Consider the following 15,857-nt stretch of genomic DNA (forward strand, 5'->3'; position numbering starts at 1 on the left):
AATGCTTAATTATAACAATAATGCAGTAATACGCTTAGAGACCTTTATTCTGAATTATGAGTACTGAGAAATGATAATAATGGATATTTTTACAGTATATTGTAGTGTTACTATCTTTACCTAATTCAACAATCTGAATACTTTTTATAATAATTTTTATTAACTAACAGACGTGCTATGATCAAGACCCAAGTACAAACGTCTTTCACACTACAAATGTTTGCAATTGGCACTTGATTTTACACAACCAGAAGTGGAGTCCTCTATATAGAGTATGTTATTCACATACAATTAGTAGTTTTTAATGTATAATGCTCTTTATCTCATATCTGTCTTAAAGACTGTATCCAGAGTGATACATACTTGGTATTTATTTATAGATACTGTGCAGAGAAAAAGAGATTAAACATAATTTCAACAGAAATCTCTATAATTTTATAACACGCTTTTACTTATTAATATCTGTGAACTGCCAGTACACTTGAAAACATTCCTTACTTTACCAGTAATGTGAGAACAGAATTAACAACTACACAAAGAAATCATAGTCATTCAACAAAGTATTAAAGACATAATATATTTGAGCATTTTGTCAATTACCATTCCAACAATTAACTGTATTTGTTGGCTCTTCAGGACATTTCTTAGCTCAACTATGGTCTATTATCATCACATTACAGAGTCACAATAGAATTATTATTAACTTAAATTTAACGTTAAACTTATATAATAATCATTTTGAAGGTAAAATTTAGGTTTATAAGTAAAGACCATCATTTGAGATGTAGATGAACCCTGAGAGAACAAAAGTGTGAGACCAGATTCACACGTAAGGAAACTGAGAATTTAAAAGGAGCATAGCTGGAATGGAAAATACCTTACAACTGTATAAAAACACAATACAGTGAAAATGAGAAGGTTACAAAGGTGAAACAGCAAAGGCAAATATGAGAATAAATTTTACTTAAAGTTGATAAAAACAGTTTCTTTGTTTGCTTTGTTCAGTTGTTTAACTAACACCAGACCCCTTCCCCTAGACGTTTTATTGTGTGTAATCAGTCACTCTTTCCTGTGGTTAAAGAAAAAACACTTTATACATTATCAATTGTATTGACAGAAATTAGTTAATCACCATGTCAATGTATGGAAAAGGGCTATGTGACAGTGGAGCACCTCTATGTGTTTAAATGCAGCATTGCAGGTGAAAAACTCTGCCGTCTGTATGGAAAGACGGTGTGTGAGAAGCACGAGTAACCACAAGATGTCACACACACAAAACCAAGAATCAAGATAAAAAATAAAGGGAATCATGTAAAATTCTTTCTTGGTAAGGAATGTATTCTGATATGCATTTAACTCAGGTACCTTTGTTTATTGAAAAAATGTTTTTCTGCTTTTGTATGTTTTCCCTTATCTTATAAGAAAAGTTACACTTAAGGAAAAACGTTCTCCTTCATAGGAATATACTAGAAATATGCTTATTCTGCAAAGCTACAGGCACTAGCTGTTTAACTTAGCTTAGCACAAGACTTCAAACATGGAAACTATAGTAGGTGGATCTTGCTATGTTTGGACAGAGCCAGACAGTTTTCATCTCCAATCCCTATGCCAAGCTAAACTAAGTTAACAGGGCACCAGTTCCAGCTTCATATTTAATGGACAGTCGTAAGAATGGTATTAATCTTCTCGTGCAACTTGGACAAACCGAATACACATATGTTTCACAATGTCACACTGTCTCTTCAAGATTACAAGTGAGAGTCACATCATCAATCGATTTAACATTTGACCGTTGTAAAAAGCATCATATTGCAGGGTCAAATAACATTTCAGATTCCCTAGATTCCTTTGGCAAGTCAATAAGGACTGCCACTGTGATACACAGGCCAAGTCAGACCGTTCAAATTAAAAGCTGATACTGTTGCCAAGCAGTATCTGTGACAGTCTGTACCTAAGTTTGTACACTGAAGTAAATGAAAGTCAATAAATAAAACAAATATTTTTAACTGAAGAAAGAAAAAGATGTTAATTACAGTGTGCAAAGGTCGTCCAGAGGCCACGTCTAGAACACGGTGTAAGATCAGACCATGTTAGTTTGGGTGTTGGGGCTGCGGCTCTGCAGGTCCTGTACCTGGTCAAGAACCCAGTTGATGTTTGGTCTTTCCTGGGGACTTGACACCATTATAGAGCTCAGCAGCATCTGTAGGCCTTCTGAGTAACTGGACACAAGACAGACAGACACTCAATTAGCACAATATGCAAGTACAGTAGTTATACAAATCTTATTACATGACCTTTAAACTTAAGAACAATCATGCACTGTTAAAATGAAACAGCATCATACAGAACAAAAACAAGCTATTCAATAGAAAGAGAATTAAACTGTACTCTGTGTTATCAGCATTCCTTGGTCTGCAATGTTATCTTTGTGATATGTCCTTAAAATCAGCTACATGTACTCACAGTTACATTATAACAATACTTTCTTCCCTCTACACATCTCCATTGGCATGGAATAGCAGGAGAATAACAAACTGATAAATTGATGGGAAATGTCAGTGATGTTACACTGTAAGATATCGTCACAGTACAAGTACCGACCTGCAAGGCTGTGGGATCGCCACTGGATTCTGGACAGCAAGGGCAACACTGTCCCCTTTCTGAAATACCAGATCATATGGCCCCTCCAACATCATCATGCAGTAAAGCACACAGCCAAGTGACTGGGGGAGTATGGAAAAAACACAACAGGTGTAATTAAGAAGTAGTTACCAAATAATCCACAGTAATAGCATCAGTCATCACCTACTTCATGAGGTCACTTAAGAAAACAACATATGTAACATACAGGGCTGTGTTTTGGCAAGAATCTCATGATACAGTGTGATTCAATATGTTGCAAAGTATTGTTATACATGACTGTAAGTAAAATTATAGTTTTCATTTTACCCAATTTTAGTAAAATTGTCATAATATAAAAGAACACACTACCATAGCACAAATTCTGAGTAAAAAACACTCACAACATACACTGCACTGCCATCTAGCAGTCGGAGCTTTAAGCACAAAACAAACTGAACCACTATCTGCCATGAATCTTTGCATGTAAATTATTCAAAATAAAACCGATGCAGTGTTTTTGAGAATCAGTTCAGTATGATAATTCTCGAGTGCACCAATATTTTCTAGCACCCTTAGTAACATATACAAAGCAGGATGGATAAAGAATACGAGGCTTTACCCAGATATCCGTGCGTTCATCTATAATGCAGTTGCTCTCTACATTGAAGAGTTCAGGAGCACGGTAGGAAATGGTGCATCGCTGAGCTGCCCAGTCCTGTATGGTCATGGCTTCTCTAGTACCTCTAACCTGTAATTAATTGAGTTTTATTAAAACAATCTCATCTCCTCTCGTCTGTAACATCAAGCAAAACAACAACACAGTGTTGTAACTAAAGCATACTGTACTTCATACAGTAAATAATGTATTAAACATTATAAATATTACTTCTATTAAGATAAATAGAGTTTGATGAAATATTGAAAACTGCTGAGGTTATCAGGGAAAAGTGAACCAGAGCATCTAACATTACTGGAAGCCATTGGGAAACAACAAAACAAAAACTCCTCCAGGTGGCAAAAATGCTAATCACCGTCACACATCCTACAAGGTCCTACATCAGCTTGTGTTTGATGCTACAAGAGGAACACACTGTGGAGATGTGACTGACAATAAAATTGATCGGGGGCTTTTGTGTTTAAAAATCAGCATCAATCTGTTTACAACAATCAGCAAAATCTAAAAAAAGCTAAAAGAAACTTTACCTCAATCCTGGCACGATTCATAGAGCCCAGGTCCATCAGAACTGGTCTGTCATCCTCATCCAGAAGGACATTTGTGGGCTTCAGGTCTCTGTCAAGTGATAACAAACACATAGGTTGTGTTGAGATGTCTGCAGGGTTGTTAGTTTAAAAAGGGAGAACAAAGTTTTTGCCTTTTATTGTTAAATGATAACATGAAAAATTAAATGATTGTCGCGTAAAAGCATCGATTGAAATGCATATTGAAATTCCTAAACATGTTGGATTTCTCTGTTTTGTTGACTGTTGATCACAAAATACAATAAATGTATTTTGGAAAAAGCAATTTACAGAATGTTAAACAGTATAGTACAATAGAACAGTAAGACAATTTTCAAAAGTTACTTTATATCTGTATGTGTATGAAGTAAACTGATTTGCTTGACTTGACCAGATTTCTAGGTTTCCTTTTGAGATGCTGGTGCTGGCTCGGTGTTGGTGAGCCAGCATCCAGTGCATTGAAAAAGAGCATATCCTTCAGTCGCATTTAAATAGACGCAAACTGCAATGTATCCATTTGGATTCAAAGAATACAAGATTTAGAAAGATGGTAACTCTTTTCCATATGATGTTGTCTGATGTCAGACAGCTGAGCAAAGTGAGCTCATTGTGTTAACATTTACATTTAATTCAGTCATTTGGTAGAGGCTCTTATCCAAAGTGATTTACAAGTGAGAAACATATACATAAGGAGCAACTTAGAGTTCAATATATATAATCCAAAGATTACGATTTCTGGAAAACAAGTCAACATGATGTGTGGGTGGAGATAGATTACCTGTGTGCATAGCCTTTGTCATGAATGGCCTTGAGTCCAGAGCAGATGCCATGCATAATTTTTAAAATCTGCTTTTCAGGCATTGAGCTTCCTTTGTCTCTCAGTTTCTCCAGAACAGACCAGAGACTGCCTTTCTGATCACACAAACACACCAAGATATCAGAATCAGATAATTCCCTCGAGGTTATCCTGGTCATTAACTGCTACACCAACTTACTCTTATATAAGGCAGAAGTAACCAGGCTTCAGTCTTGCCCCCACGATCAACAAAGCTGTGTGCAACCAATGTCAAGATGTTGGGGTGATTAAACATCTGGTGCATCTCCACTTCTGTCTGAGCCTCCTGGCGGCCTTCACGGTCATGGCACAGGATCCTCTTCAGGGCATAGAAGTGCCCATCCTTTGCTCCTTCTACCAGATCAACATAACTGAATCCACTGATGAGAGGGTACAGAGAGATTAGAGACTGTTAGGAGCATAACTGCGGTGAAATTACTCTTTTGTTCTCTTCTTCAAAAAATCTCTCCAAGACATAATTAAATTATCAACAGCTGTCCGACTTTCCCATCACCAACAAAATAATAGAGTGTGTGACTTTTTGTGTCTTGACAGGCATGGATCTTGTCTATGACAAGGCTGTGAATGTGGAGTCTGCAGTATGAGGGTTTTATCCATCTGGAGCCAATTGTGGATGTTTGATAGTTTTAATCTCAGTTTTAGAATTGACATACCCCTAAAAAGTCTAAATGAAAAGGTAAAAGAATAAGGTTGACAAAATTACATATATCCCCACACAGCAATATCAACAACATATTTATCACATCAATACATTATAATTTCATAAATTAATACATATTTAAATATATTCTCTTTCTGTGGATCTCAGAGCCCAGTCGATTTGTGTCTAGTAAACATATAACACTGGGCCCAAATAAATTTTAGTTTGTTGTTTAGTTGTTTCAGCAAATATTTGGTTAGTTTGTATTTGCTGTAGCCGGACACTGAAGGATAAGTAGAACAGACTAATAATAGCCTATAGTGCCTATGTTCATTGTAATGAGGTTTTCAATATGTGTTACAGCGAGTGTTTTTAAAGGTTTTTAGATAACAATGGCATTTAGAGCAATCAGCTTTATCATCCTTAGGCTCCACAGACAATAATCCAACAACCAATAAATCACGGATGTTTCTCTTTTTGTGGGATTTGTTGACAAATATAAAGCATCACCTCATTTACCATTACAGAATGTGTTTAGTGAACCTCAAAACAAACAACGTGTTGTCTTACCCTTCATCTAGTTTCTGGACAAAGTAGTATTTTTTGTTATCAACTGTGATAGAGCCACGGGAGCAAATACACAAGGCCTGTCCCATCTTGACTGGTGCATTGTTTAAAAGCAAGCTTTTAGGGGCCTGGGGGTAAAGGGAGAAGTTATTTTAGAGAGACATTCAAAGAAATACAAAAATTGTCTTGCACTTTTAAATATGGAAACAAACTAAACCACATTTGTTGAGATAAAGTAGCTCACAAAGTGTCTAACACAGCAGCTGATCACTAGCTAACAACTTCCAGGCTTAAACTAACAAACTAAAATGTGACATATACATAGATTTTAAAGTTAACCCCAAACTCTGACTGCATTTAAACTGACTATTAGACACAGCGAGCAGCTAAACATAATAGAAACGTGCTATATTTGATGGTGTTCAGCCTTTTTTCTTACCAGCTAGCTTTCTGTTTACCAGGTTAGCCTGTTGTCATATTTCCTCCATTTTCTTCTTCTCGTATAAACTCGAGTCGTGTGTGGCCCACAGCGCCGCAGGAAGACTAGCGGCGGCAGGAGGAAGTTTGAGAGGAGAAATTATGGCGGATTACGGGTATAACAGAAGGGGCTCCAGCGACGATGGAGGTGATATAATATATAAACTATGTTGAGATTAAAGCAGTGTCCCAATAACTTCAGTTAGTTTGATTTGCTACTAAAATCGGCCCCAACTAACGTCAGAGTGATGAAACGCGTGTAAAGCATCTCTAAGCTAACAACGTTATGAGGCAACGACAGGCTACGTTAGCTTGCTAATGCTAGTGTGAAGTAACAGTTAGCTAGTTAGCTAACATTGTAATACTCTTATTTGTCTGTTTACATTGAGAAATTTGGATGTGTGGGGTGCCACACTAGCGTCAATGCTACCTTTCACAAGGCAACAATAATAAAGCAAAACAAATATAGCGAAGTTAAATGCAGCTAGCTAACCTAGCTAAAGTAAGAATCAGGTTAGCATTAAATAACTTACCTAGCTAGCACCGTATGAATGAGTAACAACGTTAATGTTTTTTGTTGTCAGGCCCCAGTCCTCACGAATTAACGTAAACCGCAGTATTATTAGTCATTTCTGCACACACACACACAGTCTTCCACTAATGCACAGTAAGTTAAATAATAACCAAAGCTACATTTTGCTTGTTGGTGACTAGAAATGATTCACTCAGATAAAGGTGACAAGTTAGCTTTTATTATCATCGTTCGTATTATCGTTCCAGTTCCCGGAAAAGTAGTTGTTCACCTTGGTGAGTTGTCTTGCCTCAAGCAGGGCCGCTGGAGGAGGGAGGCAGAGTGAAAACTAAGCCTGTCTCTTGTAGCACTGTGGGTGGAGAAGGGACCGCAGTCAAACGCTCATCCCAACATCTCACACCTGAGGATGAAGATGAGTCCACAGCAGGTCCACCAGCGCCCTGCAAGGTCTCCAAAATTGGCTTTAGCATGAGCAGTCAGATGGGGAAGAAGTCAAACCCCATATCAATCAAACTTGGAGCAACTGTGAGTGTTGAACAGTGGACTTTAACTGCTGGGGCGTAACATCTATGTAAAATAACACAAACCAGTATTTGTAACTGTAACAATGATGATGTTGAAACTTGAATCAGGATGTGATACAACGCTAAGTTCCCTCAGTGTTACCAGCATTACTAAATATATAAATTGAGTAATACTCATAACACAACTCAGAGAGACCCAAAATGGGACGTAGGCCAAAAATCTTAATCAAGCAACAGCTCTTGTGTTTCTCTAAACCTGTTCTAGAAACCCAAAGAACCTGCACCCTCGCCTTCTTCAAAAAAGCCGGGGCTGGCATCAGTTTTTAATGAAGATGATGATGTAAGTACAAATACACATAGTAGTGTCATGCTTGTATCCATAACAAATATGCAGAGACTGACTGTTACTTTGTTTTGCAATGCAGAGTGAACCCGAGCAGATGCCTCCAGAAGCAAAGATGAGGATGAAGAATATTGGCAGGTATAAATGCATACACGTGTACTTAATACTTGTTTTCTTTTTGGCCTTTGGCAAGATTTTTCTTATTTGGATAATTTTAAATTAATTGCTACATTTCACATGAAGGTTTTTAACTTTATGAAACTTTTTAGGGAGACACCAACATCTGCAGGACCTAATTCCTTCAACAAGGGCAAGCAAGGCTTCTCTGATCATCAAAAACTTTGGGAGAGAAAGCTGAAGGCCCAAGCAGACAAATTGTAAATGGCTACCACAGCTTTGGTCACTGATAATTTTGGATAGGTAACACCATGTCAGAGATATTTATAAAGACTCAAATGATTCCCCACATGTAATGGAAGAGTACTTTAAGCCTTCTGTGATACTCTGACTGGTTTCATGTTTACTTTTCTAACCACTACCAGTTGACACTAAGAACAGAAGATGCAATGTCTGTGATGAGAAATATAGTGTTGTAACTGAGAGATAAGACAAACAAATTAGCCAGAATGCTGTTTGAATGGTGTAACATTTGCTACAGTTACTTTACGTGGGCTGTTGGGGAAAAATATATCAACCCAGAGTTTTTATGCCTCTTCTGCGACATGTCTATTCATATCTAAAGCTGAGTAGCTGTGGTCCTGAGCAAGCTCTTCATGTTGCTTGTCTAATATTTGTGTAAAAATGTATATACAAGTATGATAATGTTTTATTTTTAAATCCGATTAAGTGAGTGTGAGTTTGAGTGTTATGTTAATGTGTGTGTGTGTGCAGAGCAAGTAGGGCTTAGATGTACAGATGGGTTGTTTAGTTTCATTTAGTCTCTCAGCGTCGGTGTGCAACCTTTTCTTTTTGCCTCCTTTTCTCTAACAAAAGACCTCACTTTCAGTCTTTTGCTAGATTTGTACGTACATATTTGAGATTTGTACCAGTATTTCCAGTTCTACCTAACAAACCCTATATTTTGTTCTGCTTCACTGAATTTGGCAAACACATTGTAGCTGTGAACACAGCCCAGGTTCTATAATAAGCAGCAATTGTTGAAGGACTGATGATGTGTTTTTATTTAACTGTGTAAAGACCAGAATCAAATGGCCGTGGCATGAATAGTAGGGTGCTGGTAATATCGAATGATTTATTGATGCAATGATTTATAGGTGGATAAACTATTTACTAGCAGTGATTTGGCATGTTTACAAACTTGCTATTGTTATTTTTACATCAAAAATCCCACACCCGAGAAATATGAACCCATTTATTTCAATTCAGAAATTCGGTACCTCAGTGACTTCTCCTGTGCCTCAAACTCTTTTGGGAAATTCCCTTGATTTAATATTAATTCCTTTGAATTATATCAGTATCCACTGCTCCATTCAACTCTATCAACCAGAACTCTCTCTTGAATACATATTTAAAAGCCAGTCAAATAAAAATTTGGAACCTATGTACTGTGTCAAATATTTATTAATGACATCTCTGTTTTAACAAACCCAAACCCCTCCAGATGATCAAAAATGCAGCAGCACGCCTCATTTTCAATCAACCAAAAAGGTCTCATGTCACACCGCTCTTCAGATCTTTGCATTGGCTTCCTGTGGCTGCAAGGAACAAGTTCAAAGCTCTGTCTCTTGCCTACAGAGTGGTCAACTCCACAGCTCCATCTTATCTCAGTTCAATCATTCAGGTTTACATCCCGTCCCGTCCACTGCGCTCAACCAGGGAACGTCGTCTGGTTGTACCAGCACCACACAGTCGACACCAAGGAAAACTGTTCAGCTCAGTGATCCTACGATGGTGGAATGAGCTGCCTATCTCTGCACGCTCAGCCACCTCACTAGCAATCTTTAAAAAACTGCTGAAAACAGAACTCATCCGCATCTTCCTGTGCACTTAAATAAAAAAAAGGGGGACTTTTCTACTCTTTCGTTCTCACATCTCTTGAAACAGAAACACTTTTTGATAGCACTTTTCTTTGATGTTGTTTCATCTTGACTTAGATTTTGTTTGCTTGCCTTGTTCCTCACTTGTAAGTCGCTTTGGATAAAACCGTCTGCTAAATGACTAAATGTAAATGTTAACAGTAAATGATGAACTATGCCTTATTTTACCATAGAAAGGCCAAGTCTTTATTTCCGTAGCGCTCGTTTTGAAAACTCTGTTTTGTTTTAGTTGTTTATTTTGTCCACTTTACAAATCCTTAAATATTTTTTAAATAATTTGTATAGTTGATACACTGTCATGTTTTTTTAACAGTTTACTGACATTTAATTTTGGTTCCCCCCACATGAAAAAAGAATAAATTCAGATTTACCATCACTATATAATGGGAAATTTCTTGACACAATTATCCATTCAAGTCTCTTGTTTGCCTGCAAACAACTTAAATAAAATAATTTAGTAATAGTAACTGTATATCTGCATCATAAAATAAATATTGCAACAATATTCTGCATGTTACGTTCACACTGTACAAATGTTACTGGTAACACAGTCTGATCATTCCTTCATGCATGGAACCAGCTTTGCTCTCTGTGCTTGGGCATGGCCTTCTTCAGAGACCTCCAAAAACTGCAGATGGCTCCTCTAGAAAATTTTCCTGAGGTCCAGTCTAGACTGGGTAACACCATCAAGGCCCTTTGGACCATCGTAGGCAGCGGAGGTTCCAGTGGGATGAGAGATTTGGCTGGTTTGCTGGTCCATATTAGCAGGAGTTTGAGGGCAGAGTTTTGAAGCAAAGCCTGAAGATATGTAACAAGTGGCAAGTTGTTAATGAATAGTGTCTTTTGAGTGAGCCATAAGAACAGTGATTTCAAATGATAACTGAGCGGAAACTAGAACTGAGTCAGTTCCTGAATCAGAAAACTAGTGGTTTTCTCTGTGGGTTATGTTATGTTACGTTTTAGTGTAAATTTCCAACCAATCTAAGTTACGGTTTTCATTAGCAGAGTAATAAGGGGAATTATTATTATTGAGCCATTAAGCCTGAAGCTCAATAGGTGTAACCATACCTTACAAAAATAAAGGGACAAATGAGACAAGTCTTTAAAAGAGATCTAGTTTCCTTATGTAGGCCTTACCTGGACTCCCGATTCCAGTACAAACACAGCATTGCTGTCACAAAGATAGTCAGCTGACAGGAGACAGATGAGCATGCGGCTTCTCTGTATTGCATTGACCACGTCATTGGTATAAGCTGCAATACCAAATAGAAACTTATCAACTACCTCTGCAGTGAACACACATGCATTCACATATAAAATTGTTCTTCTCACCTCCCCCAGGAAGCACATCCCTCTCCAATAGACAGAGGCGATACCCCCACTGGACTTCTAACACTTGGGGTAGCAGGACTTCTAGTGGCGTCTGGATGGATCCACCTTCCTCAATATTGAGTGGGTTTATCCAAGATAGACGTGCTGTGAATAAGAGTTAGTTTATTGTCGTGTATAGGTACATGAAAACCTGGTACTTGGGTACTTGAAACAGATATCATACACTGATCATGTTGACCTACCTTCCTCGTCATTGTCAGGTCCTGACAGGAAAGAAAGAGTCGCACCTCCCTCCACTTCTGCTGACGAAGGGCTCCACACATACGACAGAAACACATCAAACTCTTTCTCATCTGATTGATGTTGGGAGATGTGAAAGACAGGTTTGACACCACAACATTAGATCTGATCTTAGATATGTGGTGTATTTTCTGTAATAAGATTAATTAGCAGTACATTAAGACTGACGTGCACTAGATTACAACTATTTTATTGTACTGTTGTAATGTTTAAATGTATTTAATAATGTCATTTTTAAAAAATGAAATTGCATCTTCATTTTGTGGTAGAGCTTTATCTAGAAGCATATGCACACAGGCTGAGGTTGCCTGTGGATTTTCACTTCATACTGTGTGTATATGTGTGTCTGCTTTCTGACCTTCATCGTGTTTTCCATGTTGGAAGTGGGATCTGTAGAAGAGCTGTATTTCCAGCCATTTCACATGCAATATAACGACCACTCCCGTCACCAACAGCAAACACACAAAGGGATACCCAACCAGTGACGGCCATTTTACTGAAACCAAAAAGCATTTAGAATACACATTAGATTGTATTATAAATTGAAAGTGTCAATAATTGACTTGGGAACGGTACAATCGTCTTTGTTTTAAACTGATTATCACTAGCTAATTTGTTATTTCTTCATGATTAGATAAGTTTATCTGAGCTTTTTACAAAAAAACTGCTGTTGAGAGCAGTGGAAGGAAAATGAAAAAGGATATTACTTCTTGATTTTTACCAGATTTTAGTATTAGGCATTACATTAGGTATTAGTTAGGGATAACAGTGACAATAGAAACAACAGTACCTTTGTTTTTCTTCTTAAGGCTAATAGTGGCACTGCTGTTTCCTACAGAGTTACTGGCAATGCAGGTATACGTGTGGTTCAGATGTTGTGGAGTCACTTCTTCTATGATGGCTGTCTGTATGACAATACACTCTTCAAATATCTTTGTATTGTGCCTGAATCAGGGAAAGAAAAGTACAAAAGTAAACTTACCACACAGGTCAAGCTGAATCCCTGTTTTTAAGTTTTATGGAAACCAAATAAAAATGCAAGGCTACCTTAAAAGTGCAGAACAGTTACTTGTTGGCAAAACTGAATATAATGACTCACTGTGGCTTCTCCATGTGTAGTGGAGTCATATTTTTCATATTCCCACCGTAATTCATGAACCATCGCACGACTGCTGGAACATATATCTCAACAGGAAAATGTACCTCGCAAGTCAAAGTGTAAGTCTGCCCTAGAATAAGAGCAAAACAAGCTTTAAAATGAAGCTGTTAATGTCCTTGAGTGACACTGAAATAACTTGAAACTGACAAAAGTAAATTTGAGTAAGTAAGTTGAAACGAACAATTTTACAAAAATTAACTCACTAACTAACTTTTTCATAAACAAAGTAATGAAACTGGCCTGGTCAAAATGATGGTGCTGTCTATTAAACAATTAAAAAGTGGTCACTGTGCTGTGTACCACACTGAACATGGACCACAGAAACCTAAAGAGAGTTGTCTCAGGAGATAGACAAATAAAAGATAGACAAACACGCTAAAGGTAAAGGCTGTAAGACCATCTCCAAGCAGCTTGGTGATCCTGTGACTAGAGTGGCACATATGATTCAGAGGTTTAAGGACCACAGGACTGTAGTTTAATATGTAAATATAATCCACAGCAATGCCACGTGCATTTAAAATGCATCATAAACAAATACAAACCATCACATCTGAAAGCTGTATGCAATCTAAATTAGTTCTGAGTTAGTGAGTATACAAAGTATAGCCATTTGAATGCATTTACCAAGCTCCACTTCCTTGGTTGCGTTGGCATCAGGATCCACAATCTTAGGAGGGTAACTCGCTGCATAATGTGCTGTTGCACAATAAAGAGGAAACTTTACATCAACACATGGTTGCACAACATGTAAGAAAGCACAATTTATATGCTGGGAGGCATCAACATACAAACAACAACAAACTCTCAGGTGCTTTGTTCCATGAACACTTAAAATAAAACGAAAACAAAAGAATAAGCTCAATATACTGTAGACTAGCAACTTATTTAGGGTGCAGTTCATCCTTCGCATTGTGTAATTCAGCCTCATGAGGATGGATAAAAAACCCTATTGCAACAAGTCATTATCTTAAATCTTGCTTAATGTCATACGTGATAACAGCCATAAACTCCTGCTGAGGCGGAACCTCTGTGGTTTTGGGGTTAGAAGGAACAGAGCTATGAGGTAGTTTAGAGAGAGTTCAATTTAAAAAAAAATGGTGAAGAGACTGAAAAGCACAATAACATGCCAACCTCATGTTTTTCGAAAAGTCAAAAGATTAGAATTATTTTAAGACAGCAGGGACACACTAATCCCTACAAAGTAGATGAAAATGAAAAGAAAAGACAGTGAATATTTCATGGTGAACTCCTCACTGACCAGCTGTTCGATTGATGCTGCCACCAGAACTAGCAAAAGTGGGTGATGGTGTTAACACAGCTCTTTCAAGACACGTTGTGTGTTTTTGCATACTTAGTCATTACACGCACATACTTACGTATCACTTTGACGCTAACAGCTCTCCTGAAGGTCCATATGACTCCTTGCTCAATAATTTGTCTATCACAAAAATACACACCAGTATCAACTTCCCTGACTTGGCACAGATGCAACCTCCCATCCTCCTCACAGAGGGCTCTACGCTGCTTAGACACAGCTCTGTCGCCCTGTAAGAAAGTACACACGTCTGAGTTGTTGCTGTCATGTGGATGTTTCTGTTGTGAAACGGTTAACCCTTCTTGGGTGTGTGCTTCACCTTATACCATATCACATCTGAATTGTTCATACAGCTGCGACCCGGGCAGGTAATATTTCCACCTTGAGCGTTGAGCAGGATTTTCGAACTCTCCTTAGGATCGACGCATCCCAAACTGCTCCTCTCAACCACCTGTAGAAACAAAAACATGTTGCTGCCGCTGCACGGCAGAGACACCAACACTTGACAGTGGTTCATGTAGTCATACATTTTTAGTGTTTTCGATGAATTTAGTAAACATAGCATCAACGATTTAGACATGAAAATGTGTATTAATTGATGTGTATTAATTTATGTTCCCATGTACCCTCAAGACCTGGGTCACTGAGGACATCAAAGCCATCGTGAATGACAGGAGGAAACTGGAACAAAGTCCTCAGCATAACAACACCCGGGAGGTGTGGAGGGACATGCAGACTATCACTGGCTAAAAGTCCAGGTGACTGAGAGGACTATGGACCGGGCCAACAAATTTAATATTTTTTTCAATGGATTTCCCAGGATCCTCAGTGACTACAGACCAGTGGCCCTAAATTATGAGGGCTTTTGACAGGCTGATCTTCCGACCAGGAAAAACAAGGCACATCAGATTTTGAGTTCAATTTATAGTTTAACTGAAAACAATAAGTGCATTTTGAATGGTTGTGTAACCACAGGCCAATACTCACTTGATCACATATTGTGAGGGATGCGTAACTACTTGCTTAATGTGTCCTCACTTGTCTCCAGGATAAAACATGGGGACCAAATGCACAGTTCACTGTGTTCAAAAGGCCAAGTCATGTGTTAATAGAGTAGGTTATAATAAGAATACCAAAAATTATTATTTACCCTGTGTCACATGTGTAATTTCCAGAGTGGTTTGCCTTAGCTGGAAACATGTTCCCGCAGGTAATAGGTGAGCTTTTACTTCTTTCTCTGCATACTCCAGTCACATTTACGCATGGCACCATGAACATTTCCCCCTCCACAGCTCTGAAGTGCAGATTTGTAGTTTTCAGTTGACGACCCCAGAGATCTACATTTGCTGCAGAGTCATATTTCAGTAGCAAGTTAACAGAACTAAAAAAAATGAAAAATCATTGACACTCACATCAGCAATTCCTGTGTGACTTTGTGTTCAAATCAAATACCTGATTGTCTCTTTTGATGACCTCCCACACAGCATCCCTCCAAGAAAACAGGAAGCATCAGATAAGTCAGAATGAATCCCGTTTGCATTCCTTGACTCTAAGTGGGTAACAAATAACTGTTGAGCTCAGTCATGACATCACTGACATTGGACTTCTATATTTTTAGCATTTTAACCAGTATCAGATCCACTTTTCTTGGTATTTTCTCTTTGCCGTCTGTAATGTCAGTTCCCCAAAGGCGGCAACTCATTTGATGCAACACATTCACAGGACATATCGATGTTGCAGTAGGTGGTATCACACAGTTTCCTGTTGGGTTGTGTCTGAAGTCAATTTCACTGGAAACTAATATTTGTGTTCCTGTTAGTTGTTAGCCACTTCCTATGTCAAGTGCAGTTTCTTGGTAATGTTATGTTGTAGCTTATCATGGTGTGAAAACAAA

At 38.0% G+C, this 15,857-nt stretch overlaps 3 protein-coding genes across 5 annotated transcripts; 1 reads left to right on the forward strand and 2 right to left on the reverse strand.

Annotated features, from left to right (window-relative positions):
* Nucleotides 1-138: 138 nt before the first annotated feature.
* stk16 (serine/threonine kinase 16) lies at nucleotides 139-7,327 on the reverse strand. 2 transcript variants are annotated; one of them, XM_026378166.1, is made up of 8 exons: nucleotides 6,364-6,454; nucleotides 5,928-6,052; nucleotides 4,857-5,076; nucleotides 4,640-4,773; nucleotides 3,826-3,913; nucleotides 3,242-3,370; nucleotides 2,602-2,723; nucleotides 139-2,219 (listed from the first exon to the last, which is right to left on the reverse strand). In XM_026378166.1, exons 2-8 carry the CDS (start codon nucleotides 6,011-6,013, stop codon nucleotides 2,081-2,083), a joined length of 918 nt encoding a protein of 305 aa, XP_026233951.1. In that variant the 5' UTR covers nucleotides 6,014-6,052; nucleotides 6,364-6,454; the 3' UTR covers nucleotides 139-2,080. The 2 variants fall into 2 exon arrangements, with proteins under 2 accessions (XP_026233951.1, XP_026233950.1); XM_026378165.1 differs by lacking the exon at nucleotides 6,364-6,454 and adding an exon at nucleotides 7,205-7,327 and having other exon boundaries at nucleotides 2,081-2,219.
* LOC113174290 (PEST proteolytic signal-containing nuclear protein) lies at nucleotides 6,468-9,361 on the forward strand. Its single transcript, XM_026378168.1, has 5 exons — nucleotides 6,468-6,549; nucleotides 7,232-7,458; nucleotides 7,723-7,797; nucleotides 7,883-7,938; nucleotides 8,070-9,361. The coding sequence occupies exons 1-5, from the start codon at nucleotides 6,504-6,506 to the stop codon at nucleotides 8,179-8,181; spliced, it is 516 nt and encodes a 171-aa protein (XP_026233953.1). The 5' UTR covers nucleotides 6,468-6,503; the 3' UTR covers nucleotides 8,182-9,361.
* Nucleotides 9,362-9,903: 542 nt separating this feature from the next.
* On the reverse strand, nucleotides 9,904-15,692 carry LOC113174867 (interleukin-18 receptor accessory protein-like). 2 transcript variants are annotated; one of them, XM_026379047.1, is made up of 12 exons: nucleotides 15,416-15,692; nucleotides 15,114-15,257; nucleotides 14,283-14,442; nucleotides 14,025-14,193; nucleotides 13,273-13,344; nucleotides 12,589-12,718; nucleotides 12,280-12,434; nucleotides 11,848-11,985; nucleotides 11,432-11,542; nucleotides 11,190-11,333; nucleotides 10,995-11,110; nucleotides 9,904-10,655 (listed from the first exon to the last, which is right to left on the reverse strand). In XM_026379047.1, the coding sequence occupies exons 1-12, from the start codon at nucleotides 15,448-15,450 to the stop codon at nucleotides 10,422-10,424; spliced, it is 1,608 nt and encodes a 535-aa protein (XP_026234832.1). In that variant the 5' UTR covers nucleotides 15,451-15,692; the 3' UTR covers nucleotides 9,904-10,421. The 2 variants fall into 2 exon arrangements, with proteins under 2 accessions (XP_026234832.1, XP_026234830.1); XM_026379045.1 differs by having other exon boundaries at nucleotides 9,905-10,655; nucleotides 15,114-15,309; nucleotides 15,416-15,690.
* Nucleotides 15,693-15,857: the final 165 nt, after the last annotated feature.

The sequence above is a fragment of the Anabas testudineus genome, chromosome 3 (genome assembly GCF_900324465.2).
Source record: "Anabas testudineus chromosome 3, fAnaTes1.2, whole genome shotgun sequence".
In the NCBI taxonomy this organism is placed as follows: Eukaryota; Metazoa; Chordata; class Actinopteri; order Anabantiformes; family Anabantidae; genus Anabas; species Anabas testudineus.

Coding starts and splice junctions, on each gene's coding strand:
- LOC113174290 (XM_026378168.1), top strand. CDS start 6,504: ATGGCGGATTACGGGTATAACAGAAGGGGCTCCAGCGACGATGGAG. Junction 6,550..7,231: donor GGGCTCCAGCGACGATGGAG/GTGATATAATAT, acceptor TGCCTCAAGCAG/GGCCGCTGGAGGAGGGAGGC. Junction 7,798..7,882: donor TTTTTAATGAAGATGATGAT/GTAAGTACAAAT, acceptor TTTGCAATGCAG/AGTGAACCCGAGCAGATGCC.
- stk16 (XM_026378166.1), bottom strand. CDS start 6,013: ATGGGACAGGCCTTGTGTATTTGCTCCCGTGGCTCTATCACAGTTGAT. Junction 5,077..5,927: donor GTCCAGAAACTAGATGAAGG/GTAAGACAACAC, acceptor CCCTCTCATCAG/TGGATTCAGTTATGTTGATC. Junction 4,774..4,856: donor TACTTCTGCCTTATATAAGA/GTAAGTTGGTGT, acceptor TTGTGTGATCAG/AAAGGCAGTCTCTGGTCTGT.
- LOC113174867 (XM_026379045.1), bottom strand. CDS start 15,503: ATGCAAACGGGATTCATTCTGACTTATCTGATGCTTCCTGTTTTCTTG. Junction 12,719..13,272: donor AACCAAGGAAGTGGAGCTTG/GTAAATGCATTC, acceptor CTCTTATTCTAG/GGCAGACTTACACTTTGACT. Junction 12,435..12,588: donor CTACACATGGAGAAGCCACA/GTGAGTCATTAT, acceptor TCCCTGATTCAG/GCACAATACAAAGATATTTG.